This window comes from Monopterus albus, unplaced genomic scaffold, assembly GCF_001952655.1.
Source record: "Monopterus albus unplaced genomic scaffold, M_albus_1.0 scaffold477.1, whole genome shotgun sequence".
Classification (NCBI taxonomy): Eukaryota; Metazoa; Chordata; class Actinopteri; order Synbranchiformes; family Synbranchidae; genus Monopterus; species Monopterus albus.
The window spans coordinates 66,382-78,870 of NW_018128357.1; the positions used below are offsets into that span (position 1 = coordinate 66,382).

Below are 12,489 nucleotides of genomic sequence, written 5' to 3' on the forward strand. Positions count from 1 at the left end.
ACTGCTGGATGTGTGGATAAGTAACTGTTTGCTAATATGTACATTATATCAAATAGAAAAGTGACAATTTGTCAGTCCATCTCTCAGTAGGCTACCTTATGAGTTTCCTGGCTGGCCTGTGGCACTCACCGGAAAGTGTATCAATTATATCTGAAAGCATAGATCAAAAATCTGTCCAAAATATATTATATGTATACTGTTATGCATTAACAGATTTTTTGGCCACTTGAGAGTCATGAACACAGCATTAACTTATCATTTTTCATGTTGAAATGGCTAAGTTATCAGAAAACAGTACACAGTACCACATTCATGGAGCATTCATTTAGGGTCACGATTCTGTCCACTTCATGTATTTCAGTTTAATGGTCACTCTGCTTTTCACTTTGTTTTATTCTTGATCAACTCCTGAGGAAAATGTCTGGTTATAGCTGCTAAATGCTCAACTCACATAAGCAGGTTTTTTACAAAGGGGTCTCCTGAGGTGCAGTCATTGGTATAAAGAGAGAACAACAGCAGGGAGAGCACACATCCCTGGGGAGCACCTGTGTTGATAGTCCAGATGCTGAATGTGGTTTTCCCCAGTCCCACCTACTGCTTCCTGTCTGTCAGAAAGCTGGTAATCCACTGACAGGTGTGGGCAGGAACAGTGAGCTGGGTAAGTTATGGATGATGGTGTCCTGTCACCAGCTAGTTGCTAATTCTGCCTGTCAGACATTAGGTTCTGGGAAAGTAGTATCTGGTTGTTTAGAGCTTTTTTGCTGCTGAAAACATTATAAGACTGGTGAGCATAAACCCAAACTTACCAAAACAAAAAGATTAAAGTTACTAAAATGCTCCATATAAATTAGGTGAACTGTAGAGTCCAGTCATAATTCTCTGTGGAGCAATATGAATGACCTGTTTTATATTATAAATAGTCATTTGATTTTTTTGTCACTGTAAAAATGTTGATTACAACTAGTTTAATTTTCCTAAAAGACCTGGTCACTGTACTTTTTAGCAAATGTAACTCAAACAGCAGTAAACAGTGTGTGACTTTTTTCAGCAGTGAATTAATACACAATTTGAGCTCTAGTGAGTAATCAAACACAGGATGATGTTTGTGGGATTGACTCAATCTGTTTCCATATTTTGGGGGCAAAAATGGAGCTCTGTGGCAGATGAATAAGATATATCAGGCTTTGGACATACAGACAGTACTTGTTAGTAGGATCAGTTCATTGGTTTTGTTTTTTTCATGGGTGTTAATTGACAAATATATGGAATAACACCAGATCTATTCCATAAAGAAAACTGATATTCACAAGACAAATGAAGTTACTTACTTGTAGGAATATGCCACTATTCCAACTGCTAGAACAAGCAGAAGTACACCCCACAACATGATGATAGTACCAGAAGGGGACACACTGGAACCTGGATCAAAGTTGGAACAAAGTTGAGTATGCAGGCTAAAGCAATAATGTACTGTCAAACCATACAGCAAAATTTGTAAATTGTAGTATGGTGGTTATGTTGCATACCCATGTTTACACTGAATTTAGCACTTGTGACAGCTAAACTGACATCATTGGCCATGGACACATTGATGCAGTAGACACCAGAGTCACTGAAGAAGTGATGTAACACCAGCTGGCACTCTTTGGAGGGCTCCACCATGTTGCATGCTGTGTGAATTGGCCTCAAGCACTCTGCATCCAGAATCACACTGCATACCTCTTTAGGAAGGCTAGAGAAACATGGCAGTGAGTAAAATCAAACCAAATACACATAATTTGGATTTAATGAGAAAGTATATTGCAGGAGCTTTTACCTTCCCTGGCAGGTAACAGTTATATCCAAAACATTTTTGTCCATTTTGGGTGTTGCCATGACAGCAGTGTCCATTTGGACTATTTCTACTTTTTCAATGCCCTCTAAAAACAAGGACAATGAACACAGTGAGAAGGAGTGTCACTGATTATCATTTCAGAAGTTTTCATTTTCATTTTGATAAACATAGCACTAATGAAAGATAACTCACCAAACACTTCAATGTCAGTACAGAAGGAGCCATAACGATAAATCACACAGTCATCATCAGAAGGTTTGTGGTCAGCATCCCTCTTGGCAAATACTACCATCGATATCAGTGTCATTGGTCGATTTGCATCTGGTGAGGACAACCACATAATTATCCATCCATTCATTTATTATCAACCGCTTATCCCAGTCAGGTCATGGGGGGCACCAGGTTCAGAAGGACAGGGCATTCTTCCCAGCAGTGTTTTCCCCCACATCCTGGGAAACTCTCAGGCATTCCCAGATTAGATGAGATATATAATTCCTCTAGCATATTCTGGGGCCTTCTACCAGTTGGACATGCCCAGAAAACCTCCAATGGAAGACATCCCAGTCAGATGCTTGAACCACAGCAGCTCTACTTTGACCTCCCACCAAATGTTGGAACTCCTCCCATTCTATCTCTAAGGGTTCCCAGGAATCCAGTGGAGAAAACTAATTTCAACAGCTTGTACTCACAAGCTCATTCATTCATCAAAATGGTCATGTACAATGCCCACATTACTATTAAAACTGCACCAATCAATCTGTCGATTTCACAAACCATTTTACTGTCACTCATGAGCAACACCCCAAGAACCTCAAACCATTGTTTTCCAGCAGAGAACCATGACTTCAGATTTGGAGTTACTGATTCTCATCCCAACTGATCCACAGTTGGTAAAGCACTTGGAGGTTATGTTCTGATTAAGCTGACAGAATTATGTTATCTGCAGAAAGCAGAGAAGCATTTCTGTGGACTCCAAACCAGACGCACTCCTCTCCCTTGGCTGCGCCTTGAGATCCTGTCCATGAAAATCACAAACAGGATCAGAGACCTGAGGCAACCCTCAAAGTCAGTCATCAATCTTAGGCCTAGGGTATTCTGGTAGCAAGTACATTTATGAATTACGCTATCTTTAAACATGGTGTTTACTATGGCCAACCCAATACTAAGCAGTACTGAGGTCCAATAACAAAACACCATTTGGGGTTAGATCAAGCAGATTGTTCTTCCCAATCATCCCTCTTCAGGCTTCTTCAAGCCTTGCCCACTTTAAGTCCCCCAAAATAACTATGGAGTTCCCAGGCGGTGCCCTTTTCAAGTCTATGAGAGATCAGCTTGCACAGGTCCTTGATCTTGGCAGCTGCACCAAACACAGAATTAATGCACTGTTAATAGATTTTCGACATTTCAATTAAGAATCATGAGTTATTAATGGATAAGTTAGAAAAATATGGGATCAGAGGAATGGTTTTGAATTGGATTAGAAGTTATTTGATACAGAGGTGTCAATTTGTGAAGTTGGGTGAATACCAATCGAGTGAGCTGGATATTGTATGTGGAGTGCCTCAGGGTTCTGTTTTGGGACCTAAATTATTTATATTATACATTAATGATATATGCAAGGTTTCTGATTTAGTGAAAGTGGTTTTGTTTGCTGATGACACTACCATATGGGCATCGGGTGAAAACCTACAGCAACTCTCTGGACGGGTTTCACAGGAACTTGAGAAGATAAAGAAATGGTGTGATAGTAATATACAAAATTCATGTTATACGTACAACCAAAAAAAGATTTTGTATTTCCATAAGTGGGGTAAAACTATGGAATAATTTAAGTGTGGACATAAAAAATAGTAATAGAATTGACGAGTTTAAACATAAATATAAAGGTATGTGTCAATCAAGATATATGCATGAACAGGCTTAATGATTAATTAGATGGAACATTGTGGGTGTGGTGTATGAATGTTAACACTTTGTAATAATTCTTTAGTATATTATTTGTGTGGTGTAGAAGATAATTATTTAAGAATGTAATTATGTAAGAATGTTAACACTGTTATAATTTTTTAGTATATTACTTGTGTGTGTAGAAGAGAATTATTTACTGCTTGCAAACCAATGATGTTAAGATGATGTCATGGGGTAGGACTGGATAAGTCTGACTTCTTCCTACTCCATTCAAGCATGTAGTAGGTATAAGCAAATTGATATTGGATTAGCATTTGTTGGATATGTGTAAAATTATGTGTTGTCATATCAACTGTCTTTACATACTTGAAAGAATAAATCAAATCAAATCAAACTTGCCAGTGTGTTTGTGTAAAGACTTCATCTTTACAGCAAAGAGATCAATCTATTACTACCACAAATCACCACCCGGCAGGCAGATATAGCCCTTTTAGAGAAGATTCTCTAGTATGTAAATAAGAACTTTGGAAGTCTCAATGAATTATAGCATGGATACAGTAAAATAACAGGACATCAAAGTTGTCAAAATGAAAGTAGATTGTTCTGTTCTTTAGACAAAATCCACAGATTTTGATATAATTTTGTGAGTAAATAGCTTTCATACACTTTCTCTAATAAAAAGCCTACCTGTCAACCAGTTTACCAGAATGACAAGAAGCTGCAATAGCCTTGAGCCTTATGAAAATAACAAGCAGAGAAATGTAGAAATTTTAGAAGATGCTATAGACAATTCTACAAAAGGACCCACAGCATGAAGACAGAACTCAACAAGACTCAAAACATAACAGCAAGACAAGCAGACCCCCTCTCATATTACACCACTTACATCCCCAAAACTAGCAGTATAAAGAATGCTATTTTAAAGCACTGGCCCATTCTACAAAAGGACCCACAGCTGGAACATGTTTCTAACAATAAAACAATGGTCACTTTTAAAGAAGGAAGGAACTCACAGCACAGGATTGTCACGGCTGCTATTTTATGTCCGGGGATGATGCTTAAACAAATGAGAGATAACATTAATTATTGCAATTTGGAGGTGGATTTTATTACCTTTGGACAGAGCTAGGCTAGTGGTTTCCCATTGTTTGCTGTCTTTATGCTAATCTAGGCCAACCAGCTGCTGATGGTAGCTTCACAATTACTGTACAGACATAGGTGTGGTATCAGTTGATAATACACAATTAAATGTGTCAAAGAATGGGTGAGCGTCATATGGAAGCCCAGTATACAAGTTAAATGATGTTTACCCATTATTCGGCAGAGTGGGGGTGTTAGGCCATAAATCTCAAGAGCCCCACAATAAGCAACACCATTTTCCAGACCTAACCTACCCTTAACACAAAGCATACCTGAACCCTATCCTCACCCAAGCAAAGAGCAGACAGGTAGCTTGACACAGCATCTGGTTAGCAGGTTAAGCAGTGGCTGGCCTAACTGTGGCAGCTCAATGAAGTGCCCCTGCTGTTTTCTGTTGGAATAGAGGCCAGGTGCCAGGCAACTAACAGAATTTATTATTATATTAATTTCTCCTTTAATATCTTTATCTTACCTGTGATGCCCTGATCAGTAGGTGGACCAGGGGCCTTGGTTGGGGTACCAACTGGTGGGTCACATGCCTTATCTGGGATGACTGCCTGGATCACCACCTGAGGTTTAAATGAGCCAGAGCTGATATAGGTGTGGGTTACAGTCAACTCTCTGGTTATGAGGGCTCCACTTTCATCCCCAAAGTCCCAGTTAAAGGTGATGTCTGCATTGCTGAGGTACTCGCTGGGGTCATGGAGGGTGATGGTGAAGGCAATCGCCCTGTTCTGGATGAAGTGCATATCACCTGCCACAATGTCGTTCACTTGGTCCAGGGAGACAGCGAAGGGGATTTGATCTGAGGATAACATCAAATAAATGGCCATAGCTGGAGTTTATAAGACATTTAAACCTTATTTTGGGACAGTGGAAACAATCTGTATTTACAACATTGACATACCTTTTGAACAGATATGGAGAACTTATTATTATTTAGACATCCAGCAGTTAAAAGGGGAGCTGCAGATTCAGCTGATAATTCTTTGTACTGTAGATTCATCATGACAAGAGACTCTTTCCACATTGTCTCATTGTTTTTACATTAGGAACACATGGTGAGGAGCTGCTGTAAAGCTTAAAGCCTAAAATTGACCAGTAACTTGGCTTTTAGTACTTTGTTCACACATGTCTAGAATAATTAGTTTCTATTAATATAGTATATGACAAGAAATAATAGTTTGTTAAAAAATGAATCAGTTAAATCAAGGTAGGTCATCTGAAATTATTCATGTTTGGCCTTTTTTACACAGGAATTGTACTAGTTCAACACATTCTAACATTTTGAAATATTAGGGGCAGAGGGTAATGCAGTTTTTTTAAGTCGAGGGGCAATCCACAGAAATATTAATGATGCTGGGAGTTGTCTTGCTTTTAAACAAGCGACATATAAGGTGCATCCCTCCACACTTGATCATTTTCGTACAGTCACGAACTAACCAGTGATAGAGAACTGATTGGAGGCATATCCCAGAGGAATGAACTTCTCTTTGCTCCGGTAGTGGTAGATAACAACATCCATGGTGTAGGAGCCCAGTGGAATGCCATCTGTATCGATGGTCAGGGAGGAGGAGGGGCCGTCTGCCACCTGCCAGTACTGACCTGCCAAATGAGCGCCCAGAGCCTGGTGAGATACATTCTGTCTCCTTACCACAAATATGTATACATGGTTTCTCTGTAATACAGCTAATAATGTACAGTAGTTACAGGTTAAAATTCAAAAAACTTGGCGTGTTCAGGGGCAGAGCATGTTTGCTTAAAAAGGCTATAAAGGTTCATCTGAGTGCACTTATCAAATGATGGACAAACAACAAACAGCTTGTAACTATCCTCAATTCTTAATATGACACTGTGAGAAAACCTGTGAGGCCTCATGCCATAAAACATTCAAGATCTGAAGGCCAAATGTCAAAACAACGATTGTTTGTTTAGATTTTTTTACATGCAGGGTAAATGATCTGGTCATATGATAAGGCTCCAACAACCCAGCCTGGGTCACAGTTCAGTTCATAGCATAACTCTCTGACCCTCAGGAAAGACATCAGTTTGATATGAGACAACAGCCCCACTCACCCCAGGCCTTCCAGACAAACACATAGTTTGGCTTCTTGTCTGTCTTAACTGGTATCCCATCAGGGAAAACAGCTTCCCACTCTGTGTTCTGTGTTGGATATACCAGCTCAGATGCATGGTACTTTGTTCCTGTAGGAGCAAGAGAGGTGTGACTAAGTAACCACCTAAGTAATTATAATTATTGTTTCTTCTGACTAGCATGTATGTATCAGATTTTATGGCAGTTCATAAAACCAACTCACTCAAAGTGTCCACCTTATGGTGGTGCTAGAGCAAAAGCCAGCAGATTATCAATATAATTTGGTTTCATTGTCTTGGGGGCCTTATGTCTGTATCAGCTGCTGTGCCAGATCTATTAGTAGATGTTGAGATATTGCACTGGGTAAGTGAAAACTCTGACCCACTGGTGAAACTAAAGGAAAAGTCATGAGATCACCTAAGTCCTTAGTTTTCTTCCTCTAGGTACCACAGATGTACTAAATTAAATGGCATCCATCCAATAGTGGTCGATCCTTTTCACTCAAAAGCACAACTGTCAACCTTCTGGTGGCGCTAGAGGAGAGGTCAGGTGATGACCAGTATCGGTGGGATTCATCCTCTGGGGACCAGGGACATGTGGGACACCAAGAGGGTTAAAGTACTAGATTAGTCTCAATCTCATCTATTTACCATATTTATTATATTTTACTTACTTTTATTTTAACTGTTAAGTGTTTTACTTCAATTATTCATCTGTATTTGTTATATTTGCTCAGTATTGTTGTGACTAAGGCTGATGAGGGAGATACAGGCAGAGGTGAGAAAGTTGACCGGGAGATGACCACTAGTAGCCTTAAAGAGGGGAAAAACTTATTAGCCTGTTACTTGGAGGTCTGCCCAGACTGGATGGAGACACTGGGACACCTGTTGCACCTCACAGAGGGAGACATAGAAAAAAGCCTTTGATGTAAATATTCAGTGTTTTTAAGATGTCATCCTGTGACAGGTTAATGGGTTTATATATTACCTTTTAATGGGGTGGACATGTTTGTATGGCAGAGTGATATGCCACCTGTTACCTTGTATCACCTTAATGGAGTTTCTGAGATGTTTATGAGGTTTGGAGGTGTTTAGAGGTGTCATTAATCAGAGACATGTGTCAAGAAGATATGGTTTGCTCATTATTAGTGTTAATCAGCATATGATCTACAGTTGTTATGTCACCTGCATGTTTATTAAAGTTACTACTTTTGTTCCCATGGCTTCTGGAGAGGCGACTAAGCCTGACCTCTCTAGGTTCAAATACAGTGGTGTCTATTGCGCTGGGGGTCAAGGAGAGAAAGGTGGGCTAGAGCATGTTTAGACTTGGAGGTTCATGTAGAGAGTATAAAAGATGCTGCAGGAGCTTTGTAAACTGTTCTGTTTTGTGAACCAGAAACAAAGATATTGCCATTGGTGACCTTTTGCAATAAATCCTCTGCCTTGCTTCAGACTAAAGAGACTAAGAATGTTTTTTCAAAAGATAAGGAAATCATCACTAGCGTGTGCCTGACTTATACTGGCCCAGGTCAGGTTCCACAACAGACATCTCTACCAGAATCAATAGCAATTTAATGGCATCTCAGCCATTACAATGTGTATTGGACATGAACATCACCACTGTGTGTAAATGTGTGCTTGGCACATTACCATTGACTGTGCCGTCTTCAGCCCAAACAACCTCTCCATTAGGTTGCACCCTTTGAATGTGTGGAAACTCCAAGTCAATGGTGAAGGTAACTTTGGCTCCAGTCAGAGTTGGTGAATCATTCCCTACATTGAAGGACACTTTTCCACCTGCAAGAGAACAGCAGGAACATAGCATTTACATTCCTCTGGGTCCTCCAATTGTGTTTAATGATCCTTGGATTTAATATGCCTTTTAGATATGTTGTTTTTCATTTCAGAAATTTAAAGTAACAGGGCATTCTGGTGTCCTAGAGGTTTAACAAGACCCTATAATAAAAATGCCCCAAGGGACCTTTACTGCATGTCAGCCCCACTTCTTGTCAGCTTTCTTCCATCACTACCAAACAAAAATCAAAAATGGCCCAACAACAGTAAACAAAAAAGAAATATACAGTAACATGAACAAGTAAGTCTTTGATTATGCCAGTGTTATATGAGTGAACATACCTTTCCAGGACTCTTTGTATCGTGGGTCTCCGTCCTTCCAAATTGGGTACATCTTGGTGTTCCATGATGGATAGCGAGTGAAATCATTTCTGGGCTCTGAAATATCAAAAATCAATGCAACAAATACCACCCTGTGGTTTTCAGTAATATTTTATTTTACTGTTCTGAAATTTCTTAATCATTTACTGAATGCTTCCTGGAAAGAACACTGCACTTTGTTAGGCTATAAGAAAATAGAGGCAATGTCCAATTTCTACAGTTAACACAAAATTATTCTAGTTAATTCTGAATCTTCTGAGTCCTTTCATCAAATGCACAGCAGGTCAACTGGATATGCAAAATGTGCCTACATTTTACCTGTAATTAGTACCAAATTACATTAATCCAAGAAATTTACTATAGGAAATTACAGACAATTACACTTTTCTCCTCCTGCTTAATGTATTTGCTGAATGTATTTATTTGAATGCTCTCTTAACAAGGTTTTATTTATTCTGTTGGTTTTACAGTTGCACAGACTCCATTGTTGGAATTTATAGATGTACTGTATTTCATTTATATATTTTTCTGTCATAATAATGCCCACCAGTGCCCGAATGAGGCAGTTCATTGCCAATATTAATCTTGAATCCTTCCAGTCTGTCCCATGTGATGCTCAGCTGTGTGTGTGTGTGTGTGTGTGTGTGTTTGTGTGTGCATGAGCATGAACATGATTTTATTGCAAATTAGCAATGTCACAGGGGCTGACTTTGGATTAAACATCAATATAAATCAAACACATGCTTAGTCATCTTTCACGCTCCTGCCCCTCTTGCTTCCTGTCATGCTTTTATTTTCACATTACTTCCTGTTTTGTTTCACCTCAGTTTTGGCTCTTTTACATCATTAGTTCACCTGCTCCTTATTGTTTGCACCTGCTTTTACTTCTATTTAGGCAGCGTCCTCCCACCAGGAGGCTGCCAGATTGTTCTAGACCCCAGCTCCGACTCTCCAGCATTTATACCTTGCCTCTCTGTTTCTGACCTTGGATTACTGTTTTTTTGACCACCGTGTTTTGCCTATGCCCGCCCAGATTCTGATCGCCTGCAGTGTACCGACCTTCTGATTTAGTCCCCCTTGACCTCGAGTTTGGATCTCCTGGCTATACCTGTTTACCGGCGCCGACCCTGGACGGTCTTATCGACCTGATTGTGATCCTGGACTTTGTGTTAGTTGTTTTGGTTACAACAAGTAAAGAACTTGTCTCTACCTCGGTTCGTCTGGTTTTATAATTGAGTTCACCACAACCTCTGTTGGCATCTATACACACCAATCCTGACAGTCATCATGGTGGGTAACAGAGTAGTTAGCTAAACCAGATGTTCTAATGTTATTATGAATCCAGCCTGGATGATTTCAGAGTAATCGCTCTCCTTTGTCACGTTGCTCAAGGTTAGGCTTCACGACATTCTCTTGGTGACACTGGATGAACCTGAAGCCAAATGTTGCACAGTGAGCCATATAAAATTGACCGTAATCCCTGTAAGACTGATCAGGTGATAATTTCTCTGATATGCCATTATATAAAATATTAGCCTGATTAAATGAGTGCACATCCTGTACAACCATGTGAGTATTGTTTTAAGACAAGTGTGAAATTTCTAAACTTATCTTTTAAGATTAAATTCTAAGTATGAATAAAAGAATTAAGGTAAAAAGTTGGTGCTTTGGGTTGGTCCGTGTCATTTACATTCATGCATGGTCGGGTAAAGAGGTCATGTGAAAATGTAAAAGTGGGTCTTAAACCAGACCCATTACAGACCAAAACACGTTCCTCTGTTTGAGGTGCTGAAATGTAATGTACCTTATTAGAAAAGGCGATTTACTTCCATGTAAGGAAAAGAGCTGATTTCTTGAGGATCTATAACTTCTCCTAGAGCATCTTTTACCCTTTGCAGGATTACTACCCTACCTAACTGAGATCTGAAGACAGCCTCACTATAGTGGAACCACAGCACTGCTGTCTCACTTTTGCAGATATTTTCTTAAAATAAAATCATTTATGATGATTTGAAACAGTTCTTCAAACACTGGTGACAAAGAAATAGAAATAGAAAGATGTCTCTACACATATGACACCAGCATTATGACTGCTGTCTGTGATCCTGACTCCAGTGTAACTGCTACTTGTCCACATGTTGCAAAACTGTAATGTACTGTACTTAAGTACAAATTTAAACTACTTGTATTTGTACTGTACTATATGAGCATTTCCATTTCATGCTATACTTTGATATTTTATAGAGTTCGGAGAAACATGTAAATTTTACACCATTTAATCTCTTTGTCAGCTCTAGTTACTTTACACTACATAACAGTTCAAATTAGCTCTACCCTGGCCAACTACAAAACTTGAAATGTAGCTTACACTTTAATGCATCAGTAATAACAATCCAAAAATACTTTATAATGAGGCAGCTCATTCTGAAATGTTTGGCATCCATTTAAATTTACAAGATGTTAGAATTTATTTATGTGTAAAGCTGCAGTCTGGAGATTTGGCACATATTCTGTCTAATTTGTGCTAATGTTTATCTAACATTCTCTGTTAAATAATCTGTACTTACTTGCCACAGTGTGTGAAGCTACTTCCAGCAGCGCTACCAGTACAACAGACACCCACATTGTCAGCGCACCTCCTCTTTATGAAGAATGTGAGCAGCAGGCAACAGAAAACTGGCTTTATAAACTCCCTGATGTTTGACTTTACAGAGTGTATTAGCTGAAGAAACACATTGCAGCCTGCCCCTCCTTCAGTGAGATTTAGGAGCCCCTGGTTTGATTGTAATGTGTGTTTTTGGAGTGAAAGCATGTCTAGGGGATTACTGCTGCACATGCAGTAGAGACAGCACCACATAATCACATAAGAAATGCAAAATCCACAAGTACTTTTGCATGGCACCAGATTGGCTCACAAGACACTCGAGTGTGCACATTGATCAAACTAAATCACTTTAAATTAGACACCCTGTGAAACATATCACATATAATTATCATCATCATCATTATTTTACTACTGGGTAAGTTGTATACTTGAATATCCTTCCACGTACATTTGGGGGAGTTCTTACTATTGGTACTCTTACTTTATTGACTCAGTATTTTACATTAATACCAACCTTGTATGATTTTTCTTTTCTGATGCAAAGCTGGCAATGAGGCCTTCAGCAATATCATAAAAGCTGACAAAATGTATACATTTGGGGAAAAATAAAGTATGTATTACACTGTTTAAAACTGTATTAATACAACAGCATAATACTTAGATCATGAGGGCTCATCATTAACTCATTATCATCATTAAACTACCAAGCACTGAATTTCAGATACAGTATGAA

The 12,489-nt window shown here is 39.1% G+C and overlaps 1 protein-coding gene across 1 annotated transcript in view; it reads right to left on the reverse strand.

The window, feature by feature from the left end:
* Positions 1-11,776, reverse strand: part of pmelb (premelanosome protein b) — a 12,626-nt gene extending 850 nt beyond the window's left edge. Inside the window, exons 1-10 of the mRNA XM_020587751.1 lie at positions 11,719-11,776; positions 9,113-9,208; positions 8,627-8,773; positions 6,959-7,087; positions 6,326-6,487; positions 5,355-5,687; positions 2,027-2,155; positions 1,817-1,919; positions 1,527-1,732; positions 1,329-1,419 (exon numbers count right to left, since the gene is read on the reverse strand). Coding sequence (XP_020443407.1) covers positions 1,329-1,419; positions 1,527-1,732; positions 1,817-1,919; positions 2,027-2,155; positions 5,355-5,687; positions 6,326-6,487; positions 6,959-7,087; positions 8,627-8,773; positions 9,113-9,208; positions 11,719-11,776 — 1,454 coding nt within the window. The remainder of the gene's footprint in view (positions 1-1,328; positions 1,420-1,526; positions 1,733-1,816; positions 1,920-2,026; positions 2,156-5,354; positions 5,688-6,325; positions 6,488-6,958; positions 7,088-8,626; positions 8,774-9,112; positions 9,209-11,718) is intronic.
* Between the last annotated feature and the right edge of the window lie 713 nt (positions 11,777-12,489).